The following is a 13,900-nucleotide window of genomic DNA, read 5'->3' on the forward strand; positions in this document are numbered from 1 at the left end:
GGCAAATACCCGTGCTATGGTATATAAATAGCAGTACTGATTACCCCACCCCTTCCTTCGCAGGCACTTCACAAGAAGTCTTCGTTGAATACTCGTTAACAGGCACTACCAGTATGAACCAACAGGTTCTTTCCAAAACGTGACATCAAAAAACGCCGTGGGGTCTATCCTTTCGTTAATGATCCTCCCTAGTCCCAATTATATAGTGTCCATCCGCATGAAAATTACCCAACGCCAAAAGGAAAAATGGAGAAGGTCACTTTAATTTCGGCTATGTTGCAATTTTTCCATGTGAAAAGAGAGACAGGCTAGGCAAGTAAGGGAGGACGATTATGCTGCAGCAGAGTAGACGTGGAATGAGCCGAATTCCCAGTACGCGTCCTTGAACGCGGTCGGATTATTGGCAACATTGTCTTTGCAGTCTCCGGAGCCTGTATGAATTTTGTGATTAGCTTATTTAGTTCGAGTTCCATCCTTCTATCTCCACCATTTAACTCTAATGATGAAGGATACAAGAGAAGAACGAGAAGTTTGGGTTGATCAGAGGAAAGAGGAGGCGACTCACAAGTTTTCGAATACACATTCGTATCCCCAGCCCAACTTCCACATAGATTGATATTGGCGATAATACTCTGGTTCCGGAAATGATTGTCAATGTTGCACTTCGTATTTGGGTAATCAGCAGTGGCTTCACCCCAGGTACTCGGATCGGGGTTGCCGCTGCTGATATCACCTGGAATGCTGGCGCGCGCCCACGTCCACACCCTGATACCAGCACTCCGTAGCTCCATGGCCGTGATACCGCCGGTTTGATCATTAAACGCCTTTCCGAAGGTATTGGTCCCGGCATCAACCCCACAACCTTCATTACCGTTTGTAGAATTCACACAGGAGCTGCTGAGGGAATTCCCAGATTCCTTCCGCTTGACGCCCCCCATACTGCACCCGCTGGAAGTATGTAGCGCAATCTGATTCGCCGCCGAGGAAACAACATTGACGGCCTCCATGACGTCGATTTCGCCATTTTCTGGCCAGTTTGCGGGGTCGGTGAGCCAAAGAGCAGGCCATGTACCACAGCCGATGGGAGTGTGTGATACGTCGAAGATGAAGAGGTTGTTGATTCCGTATTGCTTCTTTGATGTGATGCGAACTGAGAAACGACCTGTAGATGCGTTTGGGACCGTTTCGGGCGTTACGGAGGTGTCGACGCGGACGATGGCGGAGGAAGGGGATGCATAGGTTAGATTGTATTGTTTCGCCATCTCCGCTGGAACATAGTGGACGAACCCTCCAGTAGGGTCATAGCCGGTGAAGTAATCGAACTGGTCGAAGAAGTTTTCTCCTGAATCTGCGTCGATGTTAGTATTTAGATAAGTAGGCATATCATAAGATAGAAGCCCACATGTATCGCTCAGTTTATAAGTCAACTTCGAATAGTCCGGATATCTATTGTTCTTCTTGGCCACCTCCACCCCAGCGACCGTCGCAACAATTATCACCACTACCAGTACTACCACTGCACCAACTCCAATCCAGGTTCTTCTATTCCAGTGCTTGTACTCGTACCATCTTGGCGCCAGAGTTCCGGCGCGGTCGACCTCGTACTTGGGAGCTGGCGGGCCATTCATCTCATAACCGTCAGGGGATTCATAGTTGTATCTGCTCGCCATCTTGGCCAGTGTAACGAACGATATATCCTTATCAGGGTGGTGGTAGGCCTCTTCAATATCGCGGGTAGGATAGAGTCCTGGTTGTAATATTGGCGGCTACGACGCTCTGGAGGACAATTTGGGTAGATAACCAGCAGCTTTAGGAAACGAATGTGGGTTGGCTAATGGCTGTCTCTTATACACATCTAGATGTGTATAAGGAGAGAGAGAGAGAGAGGAAGGAAAGATTTTATCGTTGCGCTGGTTGCGCAACCTACCTAGGTACGTAGGTAAGTACTTCCGTCCGGATATCTGGTTCATCGTCACCAATAGTATCACAGTGGATAGATGCGACGCGTATGACGATCGCCCACTTCACTTATAAGGGCAGACCGGACCGATCTCGATGCAGGTTAGCGGCACTGATTAGATACCCAAACCAGGGACGATTCACGAGAGTCGAGGGGATGCAAGGGGCAAAGGCCATAACCTCGTATTCTTCATTGATATTTTCTAACGCTGCGCCACCATGCCAACTCGAACATCTCAGGGTCTTTTGCTAAGTGGCAGAAACCTGCTGGAGCTGCACCCGCCTCACCCAATCACCCGCCCTTACCTAAGCAGGGTGAGCAGCACGACCAGCGCCGCCCTAAGCTCTTAGCAGCGCCGCATTCTGGCAGACCTCAAGTATAAATCCATTACCAAATATACAGCTGGGAGATACTATCGCAGATCCGTTTCTCTGGTCTGTTACCGCGTGGTAGAGGAGCTCTGTTACAATCTACCCCGCCGCCCTCCTCCTTTGGCCTGGATTCCCGATATTGCAGAATTAGAGAAGGTTCTCCGGTAGTACAAAGTCACAGGAAGCGCTCTATTACTCGACATTAGCTGGAATACTCTAAAAGAGCGCTACAAGTTAGACACCCTTGGAGAAAGAGCTTACATCGTCCGAGCGGTCGGAGGTCTTCGGCTATTGAGCCCGTAATTCCAAGCACGCGTGGAAAAAGACTTCAATCACAGTAAATCCGAAACTCGCCGGCCTCTCTCTCGTCTTTACATTGGTAAATACGCGTAGCTCTGTGACTCGGAGGACGACAACGAACAGGAAGGGAGCCGCGTTGATTGGAACTGCAATACACTGCAACAAAGCATCGAGGATGAGGGGCTGGAACAGCCGAGTCGAAGAGTGACGGACAGGAAGAGCGGTCCTTTTCGTGGCAGCAGGCTAGGCAATGACAAAACAATGCAGGGCAGTGATAATGGAAGGCCAACTGCCAAGCGGAAGCGAGGTCCCTCAGATAGCGGTAGCCCGGCGTATTGGAAGCGGAATTGCCAACTTCAGCAAGAATCTACTTGCCAGCGTGTGCTAGAGGATCGCCTATATCCTTCTCTGCGAGAAGCGAAGGAACAGTGTGACACCAAAGGGCCAACTATCGTTCACAACTATTCCTATATGTCCAACGAAGTCCAGCAGATTACAGACCCAAACAGCGAGGCATGGTTATCTAAGCCGAGAATCAGACCCGATCAGAAAGAGCTCCGGAAGTTAGTAGGCAAGTGCTGGGACACAACAATAAAGCCGTGCTATAACCCACCGGCAATGGATCATCTTTTGAAATTCCGACTTTGGATCGCTATACAGGCCATGACAACATCGGCTATCTTGATATGGGTCCGAGAGAGAGAATCTCTCCTCGAGCCGCAGTTGGAGTATCTTGTAAAATGCGTGGCAAGTAGCTCAAAGCCACATCGCAATACTCCTACTGATTAGCGGATACAGGTAGATCAGTTACCGAGGGCGCAAAGGAACTTGCCGCTAGACTTATTGCCATTCTAGGTCCGCTCTTTAACTGCCTTCCCGACACGTGGCAGGAGACGGATGCGCCCATACACATTCAGAAAGCATTTGAGTATCCGTTAAGAATAAAGGCCGACACGAAGCTTGATGAAGAAGAGTTTTACAAGGTGCTAAGGTATCAGCCAGGACAACTATTCAACAAGGAAACTATGCTTCCCTATCCCGGATGTGGAGTGCAAGGACAAAATATTGGCCTTTGCGTCCAGGCCGCTCTTTTCAAGAGCGACTCAGACGCAATGCCGTCGTATGCGGCCTCAAAAGCGATTGTTGTCTTCAAAGAAAATGCTTGGTTATTTGAATTTATATAAAAGGTTTGTGCTACTGTCTCCTCATTGGTTCTTAATAGATGCTGTTCGACTCGACCTAGTGCCGCTACTTTCTCTCCACGTGATACGCCGATCCTAGGACTTGTATGGGTGCTATTAACTTTGCCTAGCTGGGGGGAGACTATATTCTTTCACAACTCTCGCAATAAGGTTTCGTGCAGTGGTCTAATAATACGCGTACCTAAAAAGCTCTTGAAAAGCTCTTAAAGCTCTGAAAACTCCCTTACTATAGTAATAACACTTTTACTTAATGTACCACAACGAACGGCGATTTCAGGGTCCGCAAGAAGTGTTTCAGGGCCTAAAGAGCTGGGAGAACCCACGAGAGAAAATATAAGAGAACCCGTAAGAGAGCAAGAGGTGTTTTACGGTCTGCGAGAAGCATTCGCAACCCACTATATAGCGGGTCCCTAAAAGTCTATGCGTATTGCCTAATTTACCGCAAAAGTCAACCGCTTTACGCCCCCTAGAATTAATCGAATAAAATACTTAAAAATATACCCTTTCATACTTCATGAAAATTTTTACAAGAGTTATAGTTTTATATACTTTTATAATATTCCTAGATTGCTAGTGTATATTATTTAAGTGCAAAGGCAATAAAAAAAGTCGCTTTATAGTATGTCCCTAAAAGTGTATTGCCTATTCTATAGCAAAACTCGACGTAAACACTTCAAAAGTTTAATGCCAATTTTATACATAAGTAACGGCCGCGAGGAGTACCGGGGCAGTCTGCTCTAGTATGTGGCTATAGGGAGAGCCTCTGAGTTAATTGGGAGCTAATTTGGTCTATATTCTGCGAATTCCCTCTTATATCCCTGTGTCTATAACCTTATAAGGCGGCAAATAATACGGATTGGTCGAGCTCCTTTACCTACGCCTTTTTGTCCTTCGTTTTCTTCTCCTTCGCTTTCTTACCCTTTGCTTACCTTTGACCATCATGATGGCCTCTACGCAAAATCCACACGGAGTGTGATATTGGCCAACTAGATTTTAACAGCCACAGACGCATGAGCAAGAGGTAATAATGTTGTTCTACCCACATATGCAAGAGCAGCATACTTATATGATTCTCCTAACGCGGCATATAATCTCTCTTGCTCGATGAGAACGATCAGTGTCAAGGCCATAGCTACCCGTTTCCCATCTGTACTATGATGATAACTATGTTGGGTCTTAAGCAACTTGACCAATAAGTCGATCTGCGCCAAGCGCGCATTAGATTCGGCTGTTAGCGATGGATGATTATTGCAAGTACTGCAAGTGTAGTTGAATCCCTAGTTACCTAGATTATCCTGTCGCGCCTGTCGCGCCATAGTGGGATCAATATATGTCACCGTTATGTCCGTCCCCATAGGGATCGTTGTGATGGCGTGGATGTACCGAGTTAGTGTTCTGTCGTCGAAATAGTAAACAGCATTTGGGGCTATAGTAACGCATCGACAGGAACTATCAGTGGGTGCCGGAAAGTTTGAGCTATAATCCAAAACCATACCAAAAATCGCTATGTTGCCCTTTTTTAACTATAAATGGTTATTTAGCACTACTTGTATATATATAATATATTAGATTTTCTTGAAATTCGTTTAAATTTGTATATAAAATTAAAATAAAAGTAGAATTTTTTAAAATTCCTTGATTTTGTAGATATACTCCTTATATTCTATACCTTTTAATTAAAATTGAAAAACGTAAAAGGGTATCTACTTTCGAAAGTATCTTATATTAAAAGGGATTATAATATAGGTTGTAGGAATATAGATAACTTTTGAAGTGTTAGAAGGGCAAAAAGGCCATTTTTGGTGGGTTTTGGGATTATAGCTCAGGCTTTCCGGCTAGTACTGTATGTACAGCCTTATTTTGTATTGCTGTTAACTGTGTATGCAAGTGTCTATCGTCTAAGTCTAGTTATTTATATTCACAACATTTACAAGTCCTTTAAGTAATTACAATCGTCCCTTCTCATGGATAGAAAACACTGGCCGGGTTCAGGGCGTGCCAGGGTTCGAGAGTGCATCCTCGATCAGATCTTTGATGATGTTTGCCGTAGTTCCAACCTATTGATGCCCGAGTTAGCAAATCATTATCTTACCTCACGATTGAAAACTTACCCAGTCAGTAGACATCATAATGGACAAATGGTCACAGGGCACGGTAGCGCATCTGACCGGGCCACCAATAAAGTTTTCCCATCCCGCTGGGCCGTTGTTCTCTCTGCGAGAACCCATCTGCCAATCAATGATGCCGAATTCAGGCAGGAAACCAGCGTTGCTTGGACCGAGCAGGTCCTCCATTCCGGCGCCAGCCCAAAGGGCATATGTGTTTCTAGGCCGCTGACTGGGTGTCATGGGCTTGGGGAAGTACCGTGTCAAAGATTTAAATACACTCAGGGCGTGAAACTTGATTTTGGGCGGAGCGGGAGGAATATGGAAGTTCTTCTCATCGTTGTGGATACCGTTCATCCAGCCAACCTGTTCCATAACACCCACGTTTAAGTTTGTCGGAACTGGCTTTCGCTCTCTGTGTTCTAAGCCCACAGAGGCAGCCATGTTGAAGTCCACAATCAACAGTCCCTGCACAATTTCGCCAGCGTCTGCCAGGATCTTCGCAACCTCGTAGGCATATGCCGCTCCGAGCGAGTATCCGGCTAGAAGATAGGGCCCGTGTGGTCTTGTTCGACGGATCGCCTCTGCATAACTGAGTGCGAGGCCTTCAATAGTGCAAGCAACTTCTCTACCTTCAGCACGGTGGAGCAGTGGTGATTTGCAGGTAAATAGAGGATTATCACCCTTGAAGACAGGCGGAAGCTTCAGAAGAACGGCGGGATATCCAGTTCCATCAGGAAGGAAAAACATGGGGATTTTTGCAGAATCAGAGCTACCTTGCATTAAGAAGAAATCGCAGTGATAGTTTTTGAGATCCTCGTCGATAATCGGAAGCAACTCCGGCACTGGTGAGTTGCCAGGATGATCCACAACAACCAATTCCGTGTCTTGCTCTGACACTGCAATGCTTGCAGTAGCCTTGACACTGTCTTCAGACGTGTCCTCCGTGTTTGGACCCAGATTCTTTCGCACATCGGTAACAGTAGGGTGGCGGTGGAAGAAGGATGCGGGTAGATCGAGACCAGTCTGTTCTCTCACGAGACTCACAACCTCCATTGTGCAGAGCGAGTCTAATCCCATGTCGTCAAATCTAGTGGATGGGAGGACATCATCTTTATCGAAGCCAGTTTGGGAAAGAACAATGTCAAGGACGATATTGGCATAGTTGGCTGGGCCATCAGAATTCTGGGTCGATCTAGAAGGAGTAATAGGAGTAACTCCACCCATGGACGGGGTCAGCATGCCGTAAGACGAATAGGGACTGCTCGATCCGCTTCCTTCTTTCTCTCCCTCCAACGGGAGTTCTGCGATTGCTTGACGAAGAAGCAGCACTTTAGGGTACTCAAAGAAGAAGGACGCGGGAATTTCAATGTCGAGAGCACTCCTAAAATCGCTAACAAGTTCAATCCATTCTAGAGAATCAAGGCCTATCTGGCCGAAAGTGGTCGACTCTGATAGACTGGCTCGCTTGGCGCCGGTTTTGGTAAGAATTTTGGCAATAACTGCTTCAGCCATTTCTTCGCCCACTGTAGCAGGAACGCTGCTGAATGCAACCGCTGGCTTTGTGCTTGGTGGTGCAAGGGACGGTTGGGTAGTAGCATGAGCGGGCGGGTTGGTGTGTGTGGTGGCATTGCCCTGCCGTCCCTCGTTGCTGTTGTGGTGACCTTGAGATTTTCCGAGGATTGTGGTCAGAATTCTCTTGGTCAACCTTTGGAACACCACACCCTTGACAGTGCCTACAATCTTCTCGCCTTGGAATATGTAAATATCACCCGTGACGTTCCTAGTGCGCCTCGCAGGAACCTCTTGGCTATTAGTATCGTGCATGAAGACGTAGCTGGTATATGATACGCCTGGTAGAAGATTGTCCGTAAGGAAACGAAGCTCTTCGAAGCCGTTGAAGAGGAAACAGTCCTGACTGGGCAGGTCTGGATCACTGTGTAGCATGAAGCCGCAGGCATGGATGAGGGCGTCCGACCAGTACGGGTTGAGGTTGAAGTTGTACATTCCAGCAGGAAGAACCACATCTGCGACAGCTTCCCTCTGGAAATCAGCGTTCAAGTACACTTGCTGGATCCCCTTGAAATCGCCGCTGTAATTGACAAAGTTAGAGAACAGCGTGTAAACCACTGGCTTAGGTAGCTTATGGCCGTTGCCGCCAGGCCGGGTGGCGTTCGCAACCACGTTGTTCTTGGCGGCCTTGATGAAGTGAGCGCTTCGGGACCACTCCGCCTCCCAGTCCGCCTTGGATTCAAAGCGAATCTTGCAACCTCCGTGATCTTGCTCGACAGACTTTTCCTGGGACTTGAACGATACCTCCACAACGGAACTGCCAGTTTGTTTCTTAGCCACTATGATGACGAGCTTCTGTTGATCTTCGCTTGCACTGGGCATCAGGGGATGGGTTATTGAGCAGTCTAGTATGGAAAGGCCAGGCACAGCCCCCCCACTGGGCTGAATCCGGTGATGGATATATTTCGCTGCCGTATATGCCATATCCCACCAACCACTAGCCGGGAACAGTTCAACTCCGTTGACTCGGTGGCCGTAGATAAGCCCCATCAAGTCCGGGTGGGACAGAGTCGACTCAAATGTAACCGCTGCATTGTCACCTTGGATACGTTCCTCCCGGACTCGCTGAAGAGACGTAGTGGGAAAGCCTGGCACAGCCGGGACGGCAACGGGACGCAAAGGCTCAGCTGCTGAACGTTGCTGCACAATTGGTGCGGCAGGTTCGATCCAGTAGTCCTTCAGATCAAACGCGTACGTAGGCAGATCAACCAGGCGCAGATGCTTAGTGAACTGTCGATGGAAGTTTGGCCACTTGATGGACACTCCTCCTTGCCAACAGGCCGTCATCGCCGTCGCGATTGTTCTCCAGTTGCTTCCCTTCTCATCCACTGAATGAAGAAGTCTATCGTGGTCAACTGCGAGGGTGGCCTTGACGAGGCTGTTTAGAATCCTCTTGGGGCCAATTTCGACCCAGAGGCTGGTCTTGTCCACTAGATGGCTTGTTTCAAATGCATTGAGAGCGCCAACGAAGTCGACTGGCTCTCGTGTCTGACGAACCATGTAGGAAGGTGAGAAGATGCCATCGTCTATGACAATGACTCCGTCCAAGGACGATGCGACTGGGATACGTGGCTTGGAAAAGGGAACTCGTTCGAGCAGCTCGTGGAAGTCCTCAAGAATGGGATCGACCTGGGCACAGTGGAAGCCGTAAGGAACATTGAGAATAGTGCCTGAGATGCTCTTCTCCTTGAGCTCAGCATGCAGCCTGGAAATATCTTCGCTGGGCCCACTGACAACAGTAGAGCGAGGAGCCCCACGGCAAGCGACATTAGAGGTAGGATACGCCTTCAACGGCTCCTCAAGATCTTCAGGCGACGCTTGGACTGCAAGCATGGAGTAGGATCCAATCTCACATCTCTCGCCCATCAACCGCGCTCGGTTTCCAACGAGGAATAGAACATCGTGGGCTGAGAGCACACCAGACACGTAAAGTGCCACGTATTCGCCCAGGCTATATCCGATAACAAGATCTGGCTCCACGCCCCAAGACTTCCAGAGATTGGCAAGTGACATCTCCAAGACGACAATAGCCAGCTGGGTTTGGACAGGGCTGGCAGAGATCCCGTCGGTCACGTCGTCGGTGAATAGGTTTAAGAAGCTCGGGAACTCTTGCCAAACTGCTAGATCGTGCAAAGATTGTACCGACTCTCGAAACGGCGTGCAAGTTTCGAAAAGCTGCTTAGCCATACCAGAGTACTGCGACCCTTGTCCAGTAAAGGCAAATACCACGGAGCGTGGGGTAGCAGGTCGAATACCAGTCAATCCTTTCTTCAAGTCCGCTTGCAACAATGCCACGAGACTTTCCGTGCTGTCCACGGTGTAGGACTTCTTCAAATCCTCGTGGATGCGTCTCGCTGTAGAAGTATATGCCACATCCGCCACGGGGATATCCGGATGTTTCAAGAGATAATCCGACAGCCTTTCCATGTTTTTCTGAAGCGACTTTGTCGTTCGCGCAGAGATAGCTACCGTGTAATTTTGACGGGGATCCTGGATCTGGGATACAGTTTTCTCAGGGGCTTCCTCGAGTAACACGCAGTTATTGCCGCCCGAGGCGTCAAAGTTGTTGATCAGGATTCTCATTTTACCGTCCTGCGAAAACGGGCGTGCCGGAGTAGGGAATGGGCATGACGAATCTGGAATCCTGATATTCATTGCATCAAGATGGTCGAAAGTCGGGTCCTTGGGCCCGGGGAAGCCTGGCTGGCGAGGAATGGTCTTTTGGCCCAGCATCTGCACTGCCTTAAGCAGTGAGGTAATACCGGCCGCAGCTTCGCCGTGACCGAAGTTTGCCTTGACGGCGCCGACGTATAGTGGATTGTCCTTGGGTCTACTGCCGAAGACAGTGGTGACAGTCTTCACCTCGACGCTGTCGCCAGCAGTCGTGCCAGTCCCATGCATTTCGACAAAGCCAATGTCCGCCGGCTCAACCCCAGTATTACGGAGGACCCGTTGGATAATACTGGCCTGGGCATTCGCGCTGGGATGCGTGATGGAGCTGGCGTCCCAAGAGTAGTTCCGATCTGCACCACGGACCACAGCCAGAATGTTGTCATTGTCGGCGAGCGCGTCTTCTAAGCGCTTCAACACGACAACACCAATGCCCTCGCCGCGGCAGTATCCGTCCGCATCCTCCCGAAACGTTTTGCATCCTCCGGTGGTCTTGGACAGAAACCCTGCGCGGCTCAGTCCGGCATAGTTTTCCGGCTCAAGATGCAGTTGGCCACCGCCGGCCAGTGCCATATCACACTCCCGTCCCAACAGCGCATTACAAGCCATCATAACACTCGTGGTGCTGGCTGCGCACGCGGAGTCGACAGAGTAGTTGCCTCCTGCCCACTTGTAGTGATAGTTAAGCTTTCCTGGGGCGAATGATCGAATCGTTCCCGGGATGTAGTAGATATCAACATCCTGACTGGCACGGCCTTGACGCCAGTCATCTCCAGATTGACCGAAATACGTGGCCACACGCATGCGATTTGTTGAGAGGGAACTGTCTGGACTATATCCAGCTGTCTGGAGAGCCTCATAACTGCACATCATGAGGAGGCGTTGGATGGGGTCCATCTGCTTTGCTTCTCTGGGTGAAACATTGAAGAGTCGGCAGTCGAAAAGCCCTGGGTGGTCTAGGAAGTGGCCAAAACGTGTAGTTACTGAACTCTTCTTGGCCCCAGTGACATCATAATGGGTTTGAAGATCGAATCTGCTTGGGGGGATTTCAGATTCAAAAGTTTGCCCGGCCTTCAGGCCTTCCCAGAATGACTTGACATCATCACTGCCAGGAAGACGCACTGATTGTCCCACAATAGCAATCATGTTTGAACCATCTCGGGCATCGGGGTTCTTGAGGAGGTTGGGAGTTTTTGACTCTGTGGCACTCAAGACCAAGTCAACATTAAGGCCGCTGTCTTCTAGCGCCTTCTTGAATGATCCTATCTGACTCGTGGGCCCAATGGAGGAGACCTGAACAGGCGTCTCACGGCTAAGGCAAGATGCTACATAGTCGTTCACACCAGCAATATTTAGTGTCTCGCCTGTTATATCATGGAGGGAACTTGAAAGAAGACTACCAAAGGTCTGGCTCTCAAAAGGCTTGCATGTGCTTGTGGAGATGACAAGACGATCCTGTCGTACGGGCAAATCGAGAACCGAGCCAGGGCCAATGAGTTCTTCAATGTTAAGCGAAGGTAGGTGGGCAGCGTGTGCTGGGGTGCCAAGTGGTAGGTCCATCTTGGACGCCGAGCTCAGAGTTGGTGAGTATTCCCACAGTTCAGGGAAAAGGGATGGGGGACCTGATATAGCGGCCCAGCCCTTGGCAAGAAAACTGATGTAGAGCTGGCGGTGCTTGGGGATGGTCTAAGGATAGTAGAATCCGTTAGCGGCGGTCGACATATTGTCCCTTTTGTTGCAAATTTTGCTCACCATATCCTCATTAAAAGCAGTAATAATATTTCGTATTTGCTTTGGCGGAACATTGACAATGGCGACGGCCCAGCGCCCGGGCTTCCCCTCAATGTCCATTGCACGTTTCCATTGTGCCACACCCAGGTTAAAAGAGACGTCGACAAGTTTTCGGCCGATGTCTAGTAGCTCGTTGATGTCTCGTGCTGTGGCAGCGGCGGCACCCATAAGGAGTCCACCACACACTCCAACAACGTATGTGGGCTGCGCAGCCGAGTCGGATAGTGTTAATATTGAAGGGTCGGTTTCCGAGAGGCTGGATGGAACGTTAACAATGATCAACACGAAAAAGATGAAAAAGGGAGAAGGTCAGTCTACTACATACCTGAGGTAATCAGCAAATTGTGAGATTGTCCACAAGGCACAGCCTATGGGTTCGTAGGTTCCATCTTGCTTGGAGTATATCTCCGCAAGCTCAACAATCGTTTCGAGGTTACGATAACATTCGTAACCCCCTAGTTCGATCTGAGATATGAGACGCTGGAGCTTGTCAGCAGCTTCGCGGAGATATCGCCGCAGTATTGGTAATCGATGTGACTGATTTGTGAGGGCTTTGATGCAAGGTAGAGTATCAACTGTCTGATCTCCAAAGAATGTAATGCGTTGTACGCTTTCGCGGGCGCTTGATGGACTATCCATGTTAACCAGGGTGATGTGATGTGTCTATACAAAACTGCTGCACCAAAGAAGGGCTTCGGAAAGTGCACAAGGCAAAAAGTGACGGGGACTGGAAGTGATATATGGCCTTCAACAAGCTCAATTGCGATTTGAACCGTTTGATGCTAGAGATCACGGAGCCAACATTGTCTGACATGTATCCTCCTACTACATACACTGAACTACACAGGGCTCTGTGCGTATCAAATCAAATGGCTACGCAATCGCATACGTCTCTTCTCTGATCATCCTTATTGGTGAAAGAAACTTGGCCGATGGAATCATACCACTAAGATTATCCTTGTACTTCCATCAACAATGTAAGCACTAAAATATCACTCTATTAATTAACTTTTTGTATCAATATAATTATAGGAAGGTAGAATACTGCGCCATGCAGTGATTTTATATAACTTTTAGGGCGTTGTGGGGCTTGTAGTTGTCCGGTCTTGGCGTTTTCTACCTCGGTAGACCCATTGGATCCCAGTGTGACCATGTGTGACCTTGTCATCACCATCCTTCTCACCCAGCAAGCTTACGCCAGATACGAAGCGGATGGGGCTGTATTGTCTGCGAGAGAATGGGTCGATTACACTATGTGGGCACAGAACTCCAAGGTAGGGTAACCCGAACACTCGGTGGGATGTCTAAGCTAACGAACAGCCTCTAGTTGATAAAACAATGTACAGTACATAAGGGAGGTCGGCAACTTCGGGATAAGGGTCGGCTCGAACGGCCGGCCCAGAGCAGAGTAGGCACGAGCCGGCGCCCGCCAGCATCGGGTGGTGGGGGTCGCCACCCGATGCTGACTTGGAACTGGTACGGACAAGGGGAATCCGACTGTCTAAAAAGGGTTGGCATCCGGCGGCCTATTTTGACCAGCATTTTGACGGCACAGCGGATCCTCCCAATAAGCAGTCCTCTTGGGACGAGGAGTGGCCTCGTTTGATTGGCCGATAACACTGCTTCTACTACGTACAGTTCTTCAAAGTGCTACGGTACTACGTAGTACTGGTAGGGATGCTGATAAGCAGATCAGCCACGTGCGGTGAGATTGTTCGAGCCGGCGCTAAGTACGGAGAAATAGCCCAGCCATCCTACATCCATGAACCTTGTACGGTACTACCAGCGAGCCGCAACGCTAAGCCGTCTTACCCACAGTAACGCTAGGAAGCCTTGCCTGTATTCCGTAATAAAAAATGTGAGCTGCAGCCCCCACACACCTAGAGTACCTCTGTGCGAAGTTTGCCCTAATTCCAGGAGTCGAGTAGT

General features: G+C 49.1%; 3 protein-coding genes across 3 annotated transcripts; 1 reads left to right on the forward strand and 2 right to left on the reverse strand.

Annotated features, from left to right (window-relative positions):
- Nucleotides 1-330: 330 nt before the first annotated feature.
- BP5553_00887 (uncharacterized protein) lies at nt 331-1,670 on the reverse strand (the record flags this gene model as incomplete). The annotated part of the gene is made up of 3 exons (XM_032009510.1): nt 331-431; nt 566-1,348; nt 1,403-1,670. 3 exons carry the CDS (start codon nt 1,668-1,670, stop codon nt 331-333), a joined length of 1,152 nt encoding a protein of 383 aa, XP_031873564.1.
- A 1,222-nt stretch (nt 1,671-2,892) lies between these two features.
- BP5553_00888 (uncharacterized protein) lies at nt 2,893-3,815 on the forward strand (the record flags this gene model as incomplete). The annotated part of the gene is made up of 2 exons (XM_032009511.1): nt 2,893-3,382; nt 3,430-3,815. 2 exons carry the CDS (start codon nt 2,893-2,895, stop codon nt 3,813-3,815), a joined length of 876 nt encoding a protein of 291 aa, XP_031873565.1.
- Nucleotides 3,816-5,821: 2,006 nt separating this feature from the next.
- On the reverse strand, nt 5,822-12,610 carry BP5553_00889 (putative Polyketide synthase; the record flags this gene model as incomplete). The annotated part of the gene is made up of 4 exons (XM_032009512.1): nt 5,822-5,890; nt 5,945-11,866; nt 11,933-12,227; nt 12,297-12,610. 4 exons carry the CDS (start codon nt 12,608-12,610, stop codon nt 5,822-5,824), a joined length of 6,600 nt encoding a protein of 2,199 aa, XP_031873566.1.
- Nucleotides 12,611-13,900: the final 1,290 nt, after the last annotated feature.

This window comes from Venustampulla echinocandica (genome assembly GCF_003357145.1).
Source record: "Venustampulla echinocandica strain BP 5553 chromosome Unknown scaffold_0, whole genome shotgun sequence".
NCBI lineage: Eukaryota > Fungi > Ascomycota > Leotiomycetes > Helotiales > Pleuroascaceae > Venustampulla > Venustampulla echinocandica.